This window comes from Rana temporaria, chromosome 3 (assembly GCF_905171775.1).
Source record: "Rana temporaria chromosome 3, aRanTem1.1, whole genome shotgun sequence".
Taxonomy (NCBI): Eukaryota; Metazoa; Chordata; class Amphibia; order Anura; family Ranidae; genus Rana; species Rana temporaria.
This window is the reverse complement of record NC_053491.1, coordinates 91,241,766-91,262,913: the sequence shown is the minus strand read 5'-3', so window position 1 is coordinate 91,262,913 and position 21,148 is coordinate 91,241,766. Positions and strand designations below refer to the sequence as shown.

The 21,148-nt window shown below is 44.3% G+C and overlaps 1 protein-coding gene across 1 annotated transcript; it reads left to right on the top strand.

The window, feature by feature from the left end:
• The first annotated feature begins 2,169 nt into the window (after positions 1 to 2,169).
• Positions 2,170 to 20,373, top strand: LOC120931477 (cytochrome c oxidase subunit 5A, mitochondrial). Its single transcript, XM_040342968.1, has 5 exons — positions 2,170 to 2,395; positions 13,876 to 13,992; positions 15,256 to 15,377; positions 17,366 to 17,488; positions 20,194 to 20,373. The coding sequence occupies exons 1-4, from the start codon at positions 2,302 to 2,304 to the stop codon at positions 17,477 to 17,479; spliced, it is 447 nt and encodes a 148-aa protein (XP_040198902.1). The 5' UTR covers positions 2,170 to 2,301; the 3' UTR covers positions 17,480 to 17,488; positions 20,194 to 20,373.
• The last annotated feature ends 775 nt before the right edge of the window (positions 20,374 to 21,148 follow it).

Here is a 21,148-nt window from a genome sequence, read left to right as displayed (position 1 = left end):
TTGTACTGTCTTTATTCCCTTTTACACTTTTTTGGTGAATGGGTAGGGGTACTATATACCCCATACTGATTCACATAGGGAGGATTTGGAGGCCCCTTTATTAAAGGGGGTCTTCCAGATTCTGATAAGCCCCCTGCCCTCAAACCCCTAAAACCACAGCCCAGGGTTGTGGGTAGGAGGCCCTTGTCCCCATCAACATGGGGACAAGGTGCTTTGCAGCCCCCCCCCCTCCTGGTGAGGGCATGGGACCTGGTATGGTTCAAGAGGGGGGTTTCAAGAGGGGGGCTCCCTTGTCCCACCCCTTTCCTGACATGTCAAGCTACATGCTCGGATAAGTGTCTGGTATAGATTTTGGAAGGGACCTACGTCATTTATTTATTTTTCAGTTTTGGCATGGGTTTCCCCTTAAAATCCATACCATACCCGAAGGGCCTGGTATGCATTGCTCCCCGTACCCCACGTTGTTTTTCTTCATCATTTTTAATTAACAGCATGTTTTTTTACATTCAGATGTCAGCGGGAAACCTGCCGACAGCTGATGACTCATCCGTTGTTAAGGATGTAGCAGCTGGCTTCCCAGCCTGCTCCATAGCAACCAGCTCAGGGGCAGATCCACAAAGAGAGTACGCCGGCGTATCTACTGATACGCCGGCGTACTTTCAAATTTCCTGCGTCGTAACTTTGTTTTGAATCCTCAAACAAAACAAGATACAACGGCATCTGGGTTAGATCCGACAGGCGTACGTCTTCGTACGCCTTCGGATCTTAGATGCAATTCTTTGGCATCCGCTGGGTGGCGTTCCCGTCGTTTTCCGCGTTGAGTATGCAAATTAGCTATTTCCGACGATCCACGAACGTACGAGCGGCTGTCGCATTCTTTTACGTCGTCTCTAGTCGGCTTTTTTCGGCGTATAGTTAAAGCTGCTATTTGGTGGGGTACGCAATGTTAAGTATGGCCGTCGTTCCCGCGTATAATTTTAAAATTTTTATTTCGTTTACGTAAGTCGTCCGTAATTCGGGCTGGACGTAATTTACGTCCACGTCAAAACAATGACGTTCTTGCCACGTGATTTAGCGCAATGCACAGCAGGAAATTTAGGGACGGCGCATGCGCAGTTCGTTCGGCGCGGGGACGAGCTTCATTTAAATGAAACAGGCCTCCTACTCGCCGATTTTAATTAAGCGCCATTACGCCGCGAGAGATAGACTACGCCGCCGTAACTTACTGCGCAAATTCTATCTGGATTCGAACCAAACAGAAGTAAGTTACGGCGGCGTAGCGTATCTCAGATACGCTGCGCCGGGGCAGATCTTTGTGGACCTGCCCCTCAGTGCGATAAATTACCATGTGAAAAAATGCTGTAATTACCGCTCAATCAAACAAACACTGCATTCGTTATTTACGCAGAATTCTTACTGAATTACACTTTCAAAACTGATTTAATGCAAAAGCTATTTCTCCGCATTTTATTCGCCATTATTTAACTCTTATGCCGCGTACACATGACCGTTTTTCATGACGAGAAAAATGCAATTTTTTTAATTGGTCATTAAAAACGACCGTGTGTAGGCTCCAGAGCATTTTTCTCGATGAGAAAAATGGCCAATAAAAATTTAGAACCTGCTCTCTTTTTTCTCATCGTTTTTCACATTGTGAAAAACAGTCGTGTGTAGGCTTTAACGACGGGGGGAAAAACGCGCATTCTCAAGCAAGTTATGAGAAGAGAAATTTGCATAATCAGCCCAAAGGGTGGCGCCAATTCGAATAGAATTTCCCCTTTATAGTGCCGCCGTATGTGTTGTACGTCACCGCGCTTTGCGCAAGCATTTTTTTCACGATCGTGTGTATGCAAGGCAGGCTTGACAAGAATCACCTCGAGAAAAACGTTGTTTTTTTCCATGACATAAAAAACGGTTGTGTTTACGCAGCATTAGTGAGTTAACCCCAATGTATCATAAATAACTCATCACAGTTTACTTTTTTCTCAATTTTTTTACAATGTCACAGTTGATTCATTTTTATGAAGAACTCCAATAGTGAACTCTTCTTGTCCTCAGTGACTTTCCCTTCACACCCAAGGTGCATAAAGCTGCACGCTGTTGCCTCACAGGCCATCAGGTGGCGCTGTTTCTGCTGCCAGGTTCCATCTCTATGATGCGGTGACGCACAGGACACGCCTCCCTTTACCCTTGTGTGTCCGTGTTCTCTGTGCCGGCGCCTAGTGGAGCTGTGTGGTGCTCGTGCCTCGTTCTTCCGGTCCGGATCCTCGGTGTGGTCGGTATTCAGCTCACAGCTCAGCCATGTTCGGGGCCTCTCTTCTCCGGCTATGTGTGTCCTCCGGTGCTCGCAGCCTAGCCCGCTGCCGCCCGCAGCCTCAGCTCGCCGCTTCCCAAGGTGAGAGCCCTGAGCGTTCATTTCAATGCCTGTTGTGTCCTTGACTGAGGAGGAGGAAAGGGGGTGAGAAGACGGCGTTCTGTCTTCTTCCGCCCCCTCAGGGTGTGCTGGGCTGAGAGCAGTGTAGGGGACACCGGGTATGAGGTTGGGGGGGTAGGCCGTGTCCCCGGTGTGTGCTCCCTGTCACCTCCGGTGTGCCCGGTGCTCTCCCCATGCTTTGTCCTTGTAATGACCCGGCTCAGGCTCTGCTCCCGGCCTGCAGAAGAAGGAGGAGCCGATCACAGGCCGGATCTTCTGTCTGTCTGTCCCCCGGTATGGTGTACACCGATCACTCATTCATTGCGAGGGAGGGCCAGGCGGCTCCATTCACCGATCGTATCCGCATTCGGAAGGGCCGGGCTGGCTGCGGATTGTATGGACCTCCTTCCAACGATTCATGTGACACACAAATGTCATGGCTGAGCCATCAGTGATCACCGATCCAAGGTGATTGGAGGATATGGGGGGGGGGGGTGACTAGGGTCATCACTGGCACTTTATGTATTTTCTTCCTCTGCCTTTCCACCATCACCTTCCAGGAATGGGCAAAACTCTGCACTATGCTGTGTTATTATTTCATAATACCACGCTGAGATGTGCAAGGCTCGCTGCCAGGAACAGGAGCTACTTTTGGAGCCTTTGTATTCAGTCAAATGAATGGATTGCCCTCTGCTGTCATGTCATGTGACCAATCTGAAAAAAGCATTGCAGTGGTGCGAATGAAGAATTGGCAGTTCTTGCATTTCACCACTTCTGATTGGTTGGAAGCACAAAAGGACACCCGTGCTTTCATCAGAATGGCGTGATACAATTCATGTATGAGCAGAATCACTTAAAGGGGTTGTAAACCTCAGACATGAAATATGAACAAAGCATATCCCTTTATAGTGTGTACTTGTCTCAATCCAGAGCTCAAAGTGTAATTTCTGTCTGCTGCTTCATTCCTCCATCAGCATAAGTCACTTCTGACACCAAGAGAGAAAAATGTGACAGGGGAGGGAGATCCAGCTGATTGGCAGTCTGTGTTCCTCTGTGAAGGGGGTGCCCCTCCCCCTCTGCAGGGGCTAACTTCAGCTCTCCGCCCCTTTTTTCTGAACTCTAAGGCTGCTTTCACATTGAGGCGTGCAGCCGCGCTGACGGTATAGCCGCGCTATTTGTAGCGCGGCTATACCGTCGTATTTACCGCGATATTCGGACGCTAGCGGTGAGGTTTTAACCCCCGCTAGCGGCCGAAAAAGGGTTAATACCGCCCGTGTTGCGGGCGGTATTACCGCGCTTTCCCATTGATTTCAATGGGAAGGAGCGGTGAACACACCGCTCCTATACCGCTGTAAAGATGTGGCTAGCAGGACTTTTGGAGCGCTCCTGCTAGCGCACCGCTTCAGTGTGAAAGCCTTCGGGCTTTCACATTGAAGACTACAGGGCAGGTTGTTTCATGCGGTATAGCAGCGCTATTTTTAGCGATGTAGCGCATGAAAAACGCCTCAATGTGAAAGGGGCCTAAGACAAGCTTTATGATTATATAATGTAGGAGGTTTTGTTTAATCTCAGTGTATCACTTGAGGTATGGGTATATACAAGCACTCTAAAACGTGGGGAACATGAAGCAAGTAATGTTTTCAATGGGATCCATTTTCAGCTCCATTTATGCATTTGGTCATTTTTATAGTGGCACCATTGGTTCCCAATGCTGTCAGTGACAGGAGTGGGGGGAGGGGCTGAACCGCACTGTGTGCACCAGTAAACGGACACAGCTCGGGATCTAGTCATGTGTGTGCCACCAAAGGAAGCAAATTCCTATGGGGGTGCACCAAGAGTAGCCTAGAATGCCAACTGGGTACCCCAGAAGAAGAGGATTTGGCTTCTCAGTAAAACCATTCCACAGAGCAGTTAAAGCGGATCTCCACTCTAAAGTGGAGTCCCGCTGATCGGCACCCTCCCCCCCTCCGGTGTCACATTTGACACCTTTCAGGGGGGAGGGGGGTGCAGATACCTGTCTACAGACAGGTATCTGCACCCACTTCCGGCCCTACGATACGGGCAAAGGACGGGTTTTTCCTCCGCTTCCCGTCGCCCCCCCCGTTGTATGCTGGGAACACTCGGCTCCCAGCACACAGCGGGAGCCAATCGGCGGGCGCAGCGCGACTCGCGCATGCGCCGTAGGGAACCGGGCAGTGAAGCCGGAGCGCTTCACTTCCTGGTTCCCTCACCGTGGATGGAGGGGGGAGCAGCAGGGTGACGAGCGATCGGCTCGTCATCTGCTGCGATCACCGCTGGACTCCAGGACAGGTAAGTGTCCTTATATTAAAAGTCAGCAGCTGCAGTATTTGTAGCTGCTTGCTTTTAATATAGTTTTTTAGTGGCACATCCGCTTTAAGTATAACATGATATTTTTTATTTTATTTTTCTCTTTTAAAAGAACCGTTACAATTGGTTTAATGATTCCCCAAACATGCGTGTTTACATGCAGCAAAACATACTAACATTTCCTAACTCTGCTCCCAAAAAGGAGCTTCTGTCAAATGATTGGACTGCCCTATGCATGTCATGTTCATGTGATGTCAGTGTCCGTGGGGTCTTAAAGCGGAGTTCCACCCAAATATTGAACTTTTGCTTTTCGGAACCCCCCCGGTGTCACATTTGGCACCTTTCAGGGGGGAGCAGATACCTGTCTAAGCCAGGTATTTGCTCCCACTCCCGGGCATTGATGGCCACGGATATGTACGCCATGTCCGCCCCCCTTTCGCTGTCTTCTGAGAGACACGCGGGTCCCAGAAGACAGCAATGACCAGTGAGGACGTGCAGAGCGACACGCACATTCTCAGTAGGGAACCAGGCTGTGAAGCCACAAGGCTTTGCTTCCCGATTCCCTTACCGAAGATGGCGACACCGAGGGACAGATCGGCTTCGGGTGCCGACAACGCGGGCGCCCTGGACAGGCAAGTGTTCATATTTTAGAAGTCAGCAGCTGTAGTGTTTGTAGCTGCTGACTTAAAGCGGAGGTTCACACATTTGGCACCTTTCAGGGGGGTGCAGATACAGATATTTGCACCACTTCCGGGTTCTGAGTCTAGCCCCTTCACGTCAAACCCCCCCCCCCCCGCGATACTCGTGCATGCGCAGTAGGGAATTGCCTGATTCCCTCACCGAGGATGGTGGCGGAAGCAGCCGAGGACCGAGTGATTGCTCAGCCTCGTCTGACATCCCGGGGCGGCTGGACAGGTAAGTGTCCATTTTTTTTAAAAGTCAGCCGCTGCCGTATTTTTAGCTGCTGGCTTTAAAAAAAAAAAAAAAAATTGTGTGGAACTCCACTTTAAGGAGATTGTACAGTGTATGACATGATTAGGGTTTATCAGTGCTCACGCTAGAGCCTCATTTTAGTTCCCCTGAGTGAGTGAGAAACTTGTATAGCGCAACACTTGCGAACTGAATCGCCTCAGGGTGCTTGGTATCCATTTCCTACTATATTTTGCCTTCAGAATAGATGGGTTTTGAGTTTTTTTCCTGAAGGTCTGGTGATTCACCTCCATTCGGATGCTGGTCGGTAGAGTGTTCCACAGTCTAGGTCCCCTGTGTTCCAGCAGCTCTACATCCTGAGCCTTTTACCTTACCAATGAAGATCTGAAAGGTTTGTAGTGAATGTACACAGGGAAAGTCACTTTGACTTCCTCCTTCACCCGTCTGACCTCTGTAACCTGAAATCTGACAGCAGCAGCAGTGTGTGTGTGAGGGGTTCACTTTCTATTATTGAATAGAACTGTCACAATTTAAGCAATAACTGGTAACCCCAGGTGATCTGGTTGCAGTGTGTGAACCCCCCCACCCCCCCGGAGTGGTGTCACCTGGAAGCAGTGAGGACGTGAGTTGAAGAGAGCAGCTGATGGTGCGGGTGGTGTGTGCAGATCCCGGAAGGTCACTTTCAGTGCTGTGTGTGTGAAGGAGAAGCAGATTAACTTCCTGCTCTGGCAGTCATCATGTATATACTGCACACTTCTTTGTTTGCTTTTGAAAATTGTCATTTTTAACTTGGAAACCTACAAAATAGTATAAATTACAGATGGTAATGTGGCTACAGCATTCATTTAAAGGGACTTTACCTTGTCATGGTTTTCAGATACAGTACTATTTTTATTTTTTTGATTTTGCTGCTCAATCTTTAGTACATCTACTTGCACCCTAGCATAGAATGCATGAAGGTGAAAAATCACGAGCCTTTACAAACCCTTTAACCACAGTCATGATAGAACATCACTGCACTAAGTTGTACTCTTTGGTATGTGCATTGTGGTACTTCATAGGGGGACAGAAGCACCCTTATTCATGCTGCTGTGTGACTGCTCTGCATACATGTGTAGATGGTATGTGCCAGAGATGTAATTGCAGACTGCATGTCCACACTGACATGTCAGACAGTGTGTTGGTACAAGAACACAGCAGCACATGGATTGTGTACAATGCACAGGACCCCAGTTTAAAGTATTGTTGCAGTAGAAAGTCAACATCAATTGTCTTGTGAAACTCTTTTTTGACCATTGACTCCCAATTTTTATATTCTAAAAAATCAACAAGACTTTTAAAATCTCATTCAGCACTGGTGTGTTTGTATGCACATTCTGTAAGGGTGAACTTTAAACTCTGACATGCTTGCCCTTGAACTAAGAATGCTTCCATGAGTCTTAACAGAGCCTCAGCTTCCTAGTTAATATCCTTCTTTACAGGCTATGCTTAATTCCTTAAAGGGGTTGTAAAGGTTCGCTTTTTTTTTTTTTCACCTTAATGCATTTTATGCATTAAGGTGAAAAAAAACTGGCAATGACGCCCCCCTTACTAACCTGAGCCCGTTCACCTGCTGCGCTCGCCCAAATGTCCTTTTCTCCACTCGGTCTGGCCTTTGGCTAGTTTGGATGGATTGATAGCAGCGCAGTCATTGGCTCGCGCTGCTGTCAATCACGTCCAATGACGCGGTGCTCCAGAGGGCAGGGCCGAGTGATACAGTCTGCAGCTATAGTTGCCGGCTGTATCACGGGAGGGCGCCCGCAAGAACTAACCCCAATGGGAGAGGGCTACCATGAAGTAGGTGTGTTCTTGTGGGAAGTAACCGAGACAGCCCCAGAGGGACCCCAGAAGACCAGGATCGGGGCCACTCTGTGCAAAATGAGCTGCACAGTGGAGGTAAGTATAACATGTTTGTTTTAAAAAAAAAAAAAGGGAACATTTAACCACTTAAGGACCGCCACCTGTAAATATACATCGGCAGAATGGCACGGTTGGGCAGATGGACGTATCGGCACGTCCTGTACATCTACCCAGCCGTGGGTTGCGCCCGCGACCCGAAGCTCTGGGACCGGATCGCCGCTGGGGTCCCGCGATCGGTACCCGGAACTGAAGAACGGGGAGAGCCGTAAGTAAACACGGCTTCCCCGTGCTTCACTGTGGCGGCTGCATCGATCGTGTCATCCCCTTTATAGGGAGACACAATCGATGACGTCACTCCTACAGCCACACCCCCCTACAGTTGTTGTAAACACACACTAGGTGAAACATAACCCCTTCAGCGCCCCCTGTGGTAAACTGCAACTGTCATTTTCACAATAAGCAATGCATTTTAAATGCATTTTTTGCTGTGAAAATGACAATGGTCCCAAAAATGTGTCAAAATTGTCCGAAGTGTCCGCCATAATGTCGCAGTCACGAAAAAAAACGCTGATCGACAACATTATTAGTAAAAAAAAAAACTATCCCCTATTTGGTAAACGCTATAAATTTAGCGCAAACCAACCGATAAACGCTTATTGCGTTTTTTTTTGTTGTTTTTTTTACCAAAAATATGTAGAATAATACGTATCGGCCTAAACTGAGGAAGAAACATTTTTTATATATATTTTTGGGGGATATTTTTATAGCAAAAAGTAAAAAATATTGATTTTTTTTTTCAAAATTGTAGCTCTATTTTTGTTTACAGCACAAAAAATAAAAACCGCAGAGGTGATCAAATACCACCAAAAGAAATCTCTATTTGTGGGAAAAAAAGGACGCTAATTTTGTTTGGGAGCCACATCGCACGACCGCGCAATTGTCAGTTAAAGCAATGCAGTGCCGAATCGCAAAAAGGGGCCAGGTCCTTTACCTGCATTTTGGCCTGGGACTTAAGTGGTTAATGTCACTTTAACTCCCTCACATTGTACTTTGAAATCTAGATGGCTAAAGTTATATACCAGTAGCTTTTTATATTCTACAATTGTTTTTCTATTTAGTACTTTTGTATTTACCCTTATTACAAGCTACAAAAGCACAGTCCCATTTAAAATGGTGTGGAGGGTATGTTTGCTTACTGATAATATGGATAACTTGGTGATCTATCCGTGAGGATGTTGATACAATAGTAGCCATTTCCATATAGTAAAAAAATTGCAAAATGAGCTACTATGACTAGATCCACTATATTGTGAAAACAAGATGCCTGCCTTTACACACACACATGAACCTTAATGGCATCCCAGTCTTGGTCCATAGTGTTCAATATTGAGTTGGCCCCCCTTTGCAGCTATAACAGCTTCAACTCTTCTAGGAAGGCTGTCCACAAGGTTTAGGAGTGTTTGACCATTCTTCCAGAAGCGCATTTGTGAGATCAGGCACTGAAGTGGATGAGAAGTCCTGACTCGCAGTCTCCACTCATTCATTCCAAAGGTGTTCTATTGGGTTGAGGTCAGGACTCTGTGCAGGTCAGTCGAGTTCCTCTACTCCAAACTAGCTAATCCATGTCTTTATGGACCTTGCTTTGTGCACTGGTGTGCAGTCATGTTGGAACAGGAAGGGGCCATCCCCAAATTGTTCCCACAAAGTTGGGAGCATGACATTTTCTGAAATATCTTGGTATGCTGATGTCTTAAGAGTTCCCTTCACTGGAACTAAGGGGCCAAGCCCAACCCCTGAAAAAAACCCACATAATCATCTCCCTCCACCAAATGATTTGGACCAGTGCACAAAGCAAGGTCAAAGACATGAATGAGCAAGTTTGGTGTGGAGGAACTTGACTGTACTGCACAGAGTCCTGACCTTAACCGATAGAGCGCCTTTGGGATGAATTAGAGTGAAGACTGCGAGCCAGGCCTTCTCGTCCAACATCAGTGCCTGACCTCACAAGTGTGCTTTTGGACTCCCATAGACACACTCCAAAACCTTGTGGACAGCATTCCCAGAAGAGTTGAATCTGTTTATATCCTGTTGCAGACCAAATAGTTGAGCAATTCAGATTGGTTACTAGACATGTGCATTCGTTTTCGTTAGAATGCATTTTCGTCCGAAAATCTTTTTTTTTCGTTATCGTTTTAACAAACGATAACGAAAGTGCAAGAAACGAAAACCGAAAGATCCGACATAAAAAATGCTTTGTTTTCGTTGCGGTAAAAATTCGATAGGGAAAAGATTCGACGACATAGGGAAAAGATTCGACGACATAGGGAAAAGATTCGACGACATAGGGAAAAGATTCGACGACATAGGGAAAAGATTCGACACTATAGAAATAATATATTCTACATTACAGAGAATAGATTTCAATCTATGAGAAAATAGATTCGACATTATAGAGAATAGATTCGACATTATTACTAGTCATACAACATTAGAATTCTTGTAGGCGGAATATTCGAACGGAAATGTACGATTCGACGTTCCGGCGAATATTCTTTTGACCATTCGACAGAAACCAAGTATTATTGGATTTTTGGACGAAAGCTATTCCCCAACGAAAAACGGAATAAATCAAACGATTTTCGGGAGTAACTAAATAAATTTATTTTCCAAACGAAAACTAAACAATATTCCAGTCTGCACATGTCTATTGGTTACATCGCTGCCCCAGACAGCAGCACAGTGAGGACCCCCCCAATGCTGTACTTTTTTTTTTCCTTCTGGTAGACTGTTCCGAGTCAGTTCATATATTTTACAACAGGGTGGATTTGATTTTAAATTGTAATTTAAAAAAAAGCAGCTGTCATCTCTGTTCCGCAGCGGCTCCTCTGACCCGCTGTCGGTTCACCGGCAGTACCATTCACTTTAATGGGACGACTGGTGATGTGGCAGTGAACGTAGCTGCAGCAGATGAGTGGATGCCCACTAACAGGCGCTGCCATGATGGATCGGAAATGACAGGTGCTCTTAATGTAAGGACTTACTCTTGCTGGTATTTAGAATCTTTAATATTTGCAAACAAAATGAAGGTTGCCTATTTAGAATAAGCTATCGGGTTAGTAAAGCGGCGATATCGGAACCAATTTTGGGTTGATTACATATACTACTACATACATACTACTACATATATACATAACTACTCAATTATTTTATTTAACCACTTAACCCCCCTACCATATTGCTGGTCAAAGACCAGAGCACTTTTTGCGATTCGGCACAGCGTCGCTTTAACTGACAATTGCGTGGTCGTGCGACGTGGCTCCCAAGCAAAATTGGCGTCCTTTTTTCCCCACAAATAGAGCTTTCTTTTGGTGGTATTTGATCACCTCTGCGGTTTTTAGTTTTTGCGCTATAAACAAAAATAGAGCGACCATTTTGAAAAAAAATGAATATTTTTTGCTGTAATATCCCCCCAAAAAATATATAAACATATTTTCCCCTCAGTTTAGGCCGATACGTATTCTTCTTCTATGTATTTTTCGTATAAAAAAAAAATCGCAATAAGTGATTGGTTTGCGCAAAAGCGTTTACAAAATAGGGGGTATTTTTATGGCATTTTTATTGAGATTTTTTTTTACTAGTAATGGCGGCGATCAGCTTTTTTTATTTTATTTATTTTTCGGTACTGCGACATTATGGCGGACACTTCGGACACTTTTGACACATTTTTAGGACCATTGGCATTTTTATAGCGATCAGTGCTATAAAAATGCATTGGATTACTATAAAAAACACTGGCAGTGAAGGGGTTAAGTATGTTCCCTGGGTGTGTTCTAACTGTAGGGGGGGTGGCCTCACTAGGGGAAATTACTGATAGCTGTTAATACATTGTGTGAACAGAAGATCAGCATTTCTCTCCCTGACAGGACCGGGAGCTGTGTGTTTACACACACAGCTCCCGGTCCCCGCTCTGTAATGAGCGATCGCGTGTGCCTGGCTGCGATCGCGCCTTCCAGGCACGGGAGTCAAAGGCAAGCGGGGGGCACGCACGCGTTCCTAGTGGCCTGCGCGAGGGCCGACGTATTACGTGCTCTCGCGCAGGGGAGCCGCCGTAAAACGACGCCAGCTGGTCGGCAAGTGGTTAAAGCAGAGTTCCACCCACTTTTTAAGCTGCCCATCTTTCGCTTCTCATCTGGCCATAATGACTACATTGGGTATCTTTTTTTTTTTTTTGCTTCCTGTTTCCAGGGTTTTCTTTCTTTCTCTTCTGGTTTCTCCCCTCCGCAACTGTGTACGTAATATCCTGCAGTGCACTGGCTCCTGGGAGATGCCGTGATTCCCAGGAGTCAGTGGGCATCGCCGCCGCCTTAGCATTGTGAGATATCCAAAATGGAAGCGACGTGATGGCAAGGTGTTGTTAATCGTGTACAATGCGTGAGATCAGGAGGTGCATGCTGGGTAGCCAGCAGCACCATGTCCCGGAAGAGTCCTAGTGGGCTTCACGTGCCCACAATGAAGATGGAAATGCTCAGGAAGACTAAGTACATTCTAGAAAACATGTACGTAAAAACGGATTGAATTGGAGACATGATTTTATGTATATTATGTAGACAAGCAGAGGGCATGGTCAAAACTCTGCTTTTAATTAAAACAATAACATTGCCAGTCCATGTATCTCAGCTTGCAGAGCTTGGATTCATTGACTTGAGTTTACCAAAATAGTAAATATTACAGAATATACAGCCTCATGCTATTTTTTTTTTTTAACTACAAAAACATTTTATTCAAATTTGATTTGAAACAATTTTATCCACTCTGCTTTGCAGCCTTGCTGATCTGTCCCATTTAAACCAGCCAAACTTTGATCAGTGTATGGCTGGAAACGTTTGTTTTGTGCCTGTACTCCATAGAGCAGCTGGAAAAGCTTTTCATCATATCCAGTAATCCTAAACAGGTGTATTTTCTATCAGTGATGAAAGTAATAATACATTTGCTAGTGTAGTAGAGTGAGGGCTCCAGTAATACCCAGCTCATAGGGGGTGCATCAAATGTTTTTTTGGTGCCGAAAATGATAAATGCACTTCCCTGCCACGCGCTGTCACGTACAGCCCCTCCCCCTTGTCCAGGGAACTTTGATGGATCACCTGTCCCAGGATTGGACGGGTTATCTGTCTATCAAAGTGCCCGGACAAAGAGGAGGGGCTGTATGTGCCGTTGCGCAGCGGGCAACACAGCTATTGAAATGAAAGCTGTGATGTTCCCGGCAGTCTAATCGACCACGCGGTGGTGGCTCTCCTCTCTTCTGCGCTATACGACACCCCCGTAATGGGTGGAGCCGTAACCCAGGCCCCACCCTATTTTTGGCTCCATCATCAGCCTTTTTTCTTTTTCGGCAAATTGCCGAAAAGGCCATTTTCGGACTAATGTTTTTCGGTGAATCCCTAAATTTTCAATAGACTGTCCAGGAAGTGGGGGTATAACATTGTCAACCAGTGTCTGCATCCTATCAGTACTTGTACTCTGTCCTAAAGGGTCACTAAAGGAATTTTTTTATTTTTTTAAATAACAAACATGCCATACTTGCCTCCACTGTGCAGTTCGTTTTGCACAGAGTGGCCCCGATCCACTTCTTCTAGGGTCCCTTGCTGTCTCTGGTCCTCCCTGCAATTAGTCACCACAGTCATGAGAGAGCTTGCATGGTGATCACTAATTGCAGGCGCGCTCCTGTGATACAGCGAGCGGCCATAGCCGCTCACTGTATCACTCGGCCCCGCCGCGTCACTGGATGTGATTGACCGCACAAATGAGCTTTAGGAAATGCAATTGGACTTCTATTTTGCAGTGGGGGTTGGATTTCATTTTTTTTTTTTTTTTTTTTTTTAAACTGGCCTCACATTTGCTTATCTGTACGAAAAACCTATGTATGTAGAAATACCCAAACTTGTACAGAAACAGGGATATTTGACACTTTTATATAACTTTACATTTGTATCCTATTCCTAGGTGTATGATGAGAGGAGGCAACAGCTGGATTTGGTAGAATTGATCCCCCCCCCCTCTTTTACATATATTAGACATTGTGATTTTTGTGTGTGTATTGGTTGTGAGTGAAAAACTTATATAGCGCAAATAACAATTAAACGGTATGTACGGAGAAAAAAATACCAGCATACTTTACATTTCGTTAGTATGCTGGATGTAATGTTAGAATTTTTTTTTTTAGGGTGAACCCCAGCTTTAAGTATGGGTTTTTTTTTTCCGCTTCAGCATTTTAATGTTTTTGTTTTGTTTTTTTTCCTTTCACACAGTTGCAATAGCTTCTCGGTGCTATTCTCATGCCAAACACGAATCGGATGAGGAATTCGATGCTCGTTGGGTTACGTACTTCAGCAAGCCAGACATTGATGCATGGGAGCTTAGGAAAGGTAGGAAATGTTTTCTTTTTATACAAGTGTGTAAAAACTGTATTTTGTACTACAACCACCAGCGAGTCCTACTTCCAAATTTTAATTTGCTGTGATCAGCGAGTCCACGAGACTTCGCTGATCAGAGTAAGTGGCTGATCCTGGCCCCTTACCACATGATCAGTTGTCAGTCGATGACAGCTGACCACGTCATGTAAACAGACGTTAATCAGCTTTTTTTTTTTATTTGAGGAGAAAAAAGCAGATCACTGGCTTCTGTCAGAGGGACATCGGCTCCAAACTCATAAAAAGCCTTCTGTGTGTAACAGCCCACCCCCCTATACTCCCCTATACTTGCCTGAGCCCCATTTCTATCTAGTGATGTCCACGAGTCCCTTGGCCGTCTGGAGAGGGAGGGGGTGTGGCCGCAGCACCATGTTTGAATGGATATAGGAGCTGCAGCTTTGCTTGCGTACCAATCGTAGGGAGAGGCCAGGAGCTCCAGCCAGGGACCATAGAAGAGGGGGATCTGTGCTGCTCTGTCAAAACCAACTGCACAGAGCAGGTAGGTATACCATGTTATTTTAATAGGAAAAAAAACTTTACAATCACTTTAAGGCACATTTGAAATTCATTGGTGCCAGCAGCTTTTTTTTTTTTTTTGACAAGTGACCAACTGTCAGTAATGTAAAGGCAGCCTGTTATATGCTGGGTTTTGTATTTTTACAGTTGTCCCCAAACTTATAAAAAGTGCAAGTATTGGGTAACTTTTGTGCTGGTCCCTTCACTTTAGTTTCTATACTGAGACAAAATATGAATTACTGGTATGTTCACGCTGTACAGATAATCCACCTATAGTTTGTTTGGTATTCCAATCTTTCATACCTGGAAACTTGAGTGCATATGTCTCTACCTCGCTGTGGTTATCTTCCTCTTGAGTTATTTCTAGTTACTAGACCTCGTTCACACGATGCTGAGGACAAGAACACAGCCACACATTATTTGTCGGTTATGTGGCGAGTGGTTATAAACTCAGTGTGCTTACCAAATTAGGACAAACTGTTGCATCCGTGCAACTCCTGGCTGCTCCAGCCGCATAAACAAATGACCCATTTATGGTTTACAGGATGTAGCACCTATGTGAATGAGGCCCATATTGTGGAGAATACAATAGGAGCACTGGGAACTCCAACGTTGTTGAAAATTGAGCCAGGAACTTGGGTATTTTTTGTTTGTTTATGTGGCAATATTTATGTTTTTTGTTTTTTCTTCCCTTACATACAGGTATAAACACACTCGTCGGTTACGATTTAGTTCCTGAACCAAAAATTATTGATGCTGCCTTGCGCGCTTGCAGACGGTTAAATGACTTTGCAAGTTCTGTCCGTATTTTGGAAGCAGTGAAGGTAAGCAAGCATCTGACTTTGCAATGAGAGCACCTAGAAATTGAAATTCTTAAAACAACCCCCCCCCCCCCAAAAATAAAATCATGCTCCTGTCCCACAAGCTATAGCTTCTACAGTACCTGTTTGATCCTGACTCCCCTCTGTGAACTGAACACACCACGTCTATCATGACTGCTGAGTCATGAAATCGTGGTCTGTTTACGTGTCTCCATAAAGGCTCTCCCCTGTGCTTCTCTGCATCTTCCCCCTCCCTGTCATCTCCCATAGTGTGCAGTGCAAACACTATCCTCTGCCCCTCCCCGCAACAGAACGATGACCTTTGACCACAAATGAGTACGAAGAAAAAAGGTATTTAACGATTGGAAAAAATAAAAACAAATCGTGCTGCACTGTAAGGTCCCTTTCACACGGACGGATAGAATGGTGCTTTTAGCTGCGGATTTTCTAGTTTTCTACCGCAGCTAAAAGCACACAATGCTTTCCTATGGCCCCATTCACACACAACGTTTAGCTGCGATTTCGTTGCATGCGGTTTGGTGCGAATATAAAAAATAGAATTGAATGCGTCCAGGTGCGATTTAGCGCAGCTATATGCACGTAACCGCAGGTAATCGCAGTCTTTTGTGTCACCTGCGGATAGCAGCGTGAGGGGAAAAAAAACGGGAAGCACATCAAAAAATAAAAAGGGTTGCTATGGAAATGACTATCGCAGCTAAACGCGGCCGCATGTAACCACATGTAATCGCAATGTACAAATGCAGCTAATCGCAGTGCCCGGAGCCTTGAATTTCATTGAAAAAGTACATGCTTTTAATTGCGGCAAAACTGCCGTCCGTCTGAAAGGGGCCTAAAACGAACAAACGCATGGAGGTTAGATACATTTTTGCCATTTGCGTTTACAACCACTTAAACTGTTTTTTTATTTTTTAACCGCGAGAAACCCTCACTGGTCACCGCAAGGGCACATGAAAAATCATTTTTGCACCAGAGCTTACCCAATTTTCAATGTCAGTATTGGCAATGGTCACCATGCTGCAGCGCTGCTGCACTAGATTGAGGGCGCCAAGTCCATTTGACATTTCAACAATGGTCTGGTGTTTTGTTTTGTTTTCAAGTAAATGGCATATTGTGTTGCAAAAAACGCAAAGTTGACATGGTCAAACTTTTATTTTTTATTTTTGACAATCTGGTCTGTGTGTACATGTGGAGACCAATCTTGTGAATACTGAATATATATATATATTTTTTAAGTGTAATTGGTTAAAAAATTTAAGTATTTTATTACATACTATGTATGCTAATTTCTTGTGGTATTACAAATGGGGTTCCTAAAGATAATTGTGTGCTTGATCTATTGCCTTTTCACACTAGCGTGCCATGCTGGTGTGTGCTGTGTGTCTGACAATCCTGGTGCATTGCATTGTGTGTCATCGTCGTCGTCCCCCACAAAGCTTTGGGTGTCATTTCAATTAGTTCTATGCGCACCATAGTGGCTCATGACACCACCTGTTAACAAAAAAAAAACGTAGTGTTTGTTTTTGTTTTTTCGCACGCCACCGCAACACTGTCACAATTAGAAACAAGGTATTTTGCTCCACTGCGAATGCTTAAATGTCATGTCCTACACTTCTAATTGCATTTTGTATGCAGACAGTGAGTCAGAATGTCTGCTGTAAAACTACTTGTGTACATATAGGTACATAAGTAGTTTTACAGCAGACCCCTGAAATGGTGTCGCTGCTCCAGGCTTGTCTAAAAATCCCTGACCAAATGGAAATCTAACCATTCTAGGACCGGTCTAACCATTCTAGGACTGTAGTGTGCTTTGCCCGGCTTTAATAAAGTTTGATGTCATTTAACATCAGTGTGCAACTTTTCTAAGTTTTACAGCTAGAGAAAAAGCATTTACATTTTAGTGATGTCATACATTGTGAGCTGATTGTCATTGGGATTTGTGATCAATCATTTTTTTTTTTTGCGTTTTTCAGGACAAGGCTGGACCTCACAAGGAAATCTACCCCTATGTCATCCAGGAGCTCAGACCGACTTTAGACGAGCTTGGTATCTCTACCCCAGAAGAGCTCGGCCTGGACAAGGCATGATCATTACAGGTGAGAAGTGGCAGAGTTTTTCAGTGTATGAAAGGTGTATCTCCCGATCTTCAGCTGTTTGTCTACTGCTCCCTGTCAGATGTCTAGTTTCACATTGTGTAAACAGTAGAGGTCGACCAATATTTGGTCTTTTTTTTTTTTATTATAAATTTCTTTATTTTTTCAAGAAAATTATATATATATATATATATATATATATATATATATATATATATATATATATATATATATATATATATATATATATATATAAATATTTTTCCCTCACATCGATATCTTTCATCAAAAATAAAACACTCTATTGATGTAGTTTATCTCCTCCATGTACCCCCTCTGTCTTTAGGCCGTCATTGGGATTCCCTATCCAACTTGCCCATATCTTTCCTTGTGTCCGCTATTGCAATATGCCTCTCTGTACGATATTTAGTCTTGTTTGATAGGCATCGGCCGATTTATTATCAAAATTAGGCCGATATTTAACACTGACTGCAGTTCCTCCTCCCTTCTCCACACTCAGCGGCTCTGGCAATCATCAAGTGCCGCGCTCAGTGTGTGAAACTGACAAGTAACAGAGGGAGAGAGGAGCTGTCAGAATTTAGCTCGATGTCGGGTGGGCGGGACCCAGCAGCTATCAAACACCAGCCAATGGGATGTTATGTGGCTGGGCCGCTACCTGTATGTGACCCTGCCCCTTAATCAGCCAAATCATTGTATAATATAGCTGCTGTGTCCCGCCCACCCCCACATCAAGCTAAATTCTGACGGCACTCTCTCCTCTGTTACTTGTCAGTTTGACACACAGTTGCACTAGGCTCGGTGTGTCACCCGTACTGAGGACATCAAGTGTGTGCTAGAGTGACAGGAGCAAGCAGAAAGGAGTGGAGTGGGTGAGGTGTGTGTTTTGATCGGCCACAAAAATTGGCATCGTATATCGGCCACCCCAATTTTCTAAATATCGGCCAGGGAAAAACCCATATTGGTCGACCTCTAGTAAACACCTACTGGTTTCTAATCATTGTTTGGCTGAGCAGGCATGGGAATTTCCAGTACAGATCTGCTATGTATTATACATGTGTGGTCATCGCGCCAGCCGGACACTTGCTCCGGCGGCGGGCGCCCTAATAGTGGCTAAAAGGCGAAGCGACGTAATGTAACGTTGTTTTGTCCAGGGGAGCCAACCTGCTGCAAGAAACTGCGGTGGCTGGTCTGGAAGTGATTAACCACTTAACCCCCGGACCATATTGCTGGTCAAAGACCAGAGCACTTTTTGTGATTCGGCACTGCGTCGCTTTAACTGACAATTGCGCAGTCGTGCGACGTGGCTCCCAAACAAAATTGGCGTCCTTTTTTTTTTTTTTTTTTCACGAAAAGAGCTTTCTTTTGGTGGTATGATCACCTCTGCAGTTTTTCGTTTTTGCGCTATAAACAAAAATAGAGCGACAATTTTGAAAAAAATTAATATTTTTAGCTTTAATAAATATCCCCCAAAGATATATAAAAAAACATTTTTTTCCCTCAGTTTAGGTCGATAAGTATTCTTCTACATATTTTTCATAATAAAAAATAGCAATAAGCGTTTGATTGGTTTGCGCAAAAGTTATAGCGTTTACAAAATAGGGGGTATCTTTATAAATATTTTTTTTTTTTTTTACTAGTAATGGTTGTTTTTTTTCGGTACTGCGACATTATGGCGGACACTTTTGACACATTTTTGGGACCATTGGCATTTTTATAGCGATCAGTGCTATAAAAATGCATTGGATTACTATAAAAATGCCACTGGCAGTGAAGGGGTTAACACTAGGGGGCGAGGAAGGGGTTAAGTATGTTCCCTGGGTGTGTTCTAACTGTAGGGGGGGTGGCCTCACTAGGGGAAATGACTGATCTTCTTTTCATACATTGTATGAACAGAAGATCACACACAGCTCCCGGTCCCCGCTCTGTAACGAGCAATCGCGTGTGCCCGGCGGCGATCTCGCGCAGGGGAGCCGACCTGCCGCCGTAAAATGACGGCGGCTGGTTGGCAAGTAGTTAAAGTATAACCAAGGGCAAAACTTTAAAACATTTTTTTTTTTCTTGTGGGGGTTATAATCCTCTCCTACTCTAGGCAAAACTTATTTCATTTTGGATATAGTTCTATTTTAACCCCTTGGCGCCCACTGTATGCAAATATGCGGTCTCTCGGTGCCAAGAGGCTGCCTATTTGCATGAATTGCTGCAGTTATCGCATAACCGATCGCTCCTTGTCATTTACGGCGGTCACGTGAAGTCCTGCTCTGCCTCCCAGCAGCGTAAACCTCTTAAAGGGCCAAGAGGCACCAGTGCTAAGAGGATAATGTGTTCTAGGTTGGGGATGGCATTATGTTGCCGGTTTAGAAGAAGCCAGCAGAGCATTGTTCATTTTGATGTTCGACTACGTTTTTAACCAGTCTTTTTATTAAAATGCCATTTTAGTCATCTGTGTTTAGTCATCTTTTTGTTTAAAATCTCCTGGAAACTTTTGCTGATTGCATCGCTGAAATTAACACTGGCTACAGGTAGACCCACACCCAATACTACTGACTAGTCCTTTGCCTTTTTTGTGTTTGCTGCTTTCACAGTTTAGTTCTGCTTGACTAGATCACCTGCTTTAATTCCATAATGTATGCTTTTTTTTTTTTTTTTTTTTTTTTGTTTCCTGTATTCATGTTGTCTTTCTCCAACAGGTTATCCATCCAAAAGTTTTATGAACATCTATCTACTTGATTGTAAAGAGCCATCCACTAATACAAAGATGTTAACATATTACCTTTATTTGAAGAAAAATGCAACAAAGTGTTCTTTTATTGAGTCCCAATGTGTGTAATATTATGTCGGACCTAATAAAGGGATATTGTTTAATCCGATGGAATATTTCACTTAGTGTGTGTGTGTGTGTGTGTGTGTGTGTGTGTGTTAAAAAAAAAAAAGTAAAAAATTGGAGCAAAAGTGTGCCTATTTTCATTGCCTGTACATGAATATTAACATAAAGCTATGGTAAACTTTCTGGGATGGGTGAAGTGTAGGTAGGGGGAGGGGAGAGTTCTTGCCTCTCTAAATTCTGTCCTCTGGTTCTATAAATTTGTAGATAATCAGCCAAGTAACTTAAATGGGATTGGTCACGCCTCTGATGCTTGTTAAAGGGGAACTATACTCTCCTGGTCTTCAGCGCTGTGATTCCCCAGAGCTCCCCACTGGCTGCCGACATCTCCAGCCTGGCAGCTTCTGGGTATCGATTGGCCATTTCCATTAGCTGGGCCAAGATGACCTCACTCCCACGCATGCGTGGGAATTCAATCGCTTGGCATTGCTGAAATTTTTTGAGTAGGCAGGTATACATTTCTGCATTAAAAATACTGCCTGTTTGCAATTTCTCACTATATAATTCTATTATAAAATTCGTTTTTTGTAATGTTCCACTTAAGTTGCCTGTAAAACAATCCACTGGGCAACTTGATGAGAAAAGTGTGGGCTGCCCTTGCACACTGAAAGTTCTAATTACCTGGTTGCCATTCTGATCACTTGAACTTTCTAATAACAAACATATTTATTAGGAAATCTAACTAGAGGTCAACCGATATATCGGCCGATGTTTGGTGTTTTTAAATTAATCGGCATCGGCCGATTTGTGCTTTAAAAAAG

Excerpts from the sequence above, each read along its gene's own strand:
- LOC120931477 (XM_040342968.1), top strand. The coding sequence starts at position 2,302 with ATGTTCGGGGCCTCTCTTCTCCGGCTATGTGTGTCCTCCGGTGCTCGC. Across the intron at positions 13,993-15,255 it reads TGCATGGGAGCTTAGGAAAG|GTATAAACACACTCGTCGGT; the intron begins GTAGGAAATGTT and ends CCTTACATACAG. Across the intron at positions 15,378-17,365 it reads GTATTTTGGAAGCAGTGAAG|GACAAGGCTGGACCTCACAA; the intron begins GTAAGCAAGCAT and ends TGCGTTTTTCAG.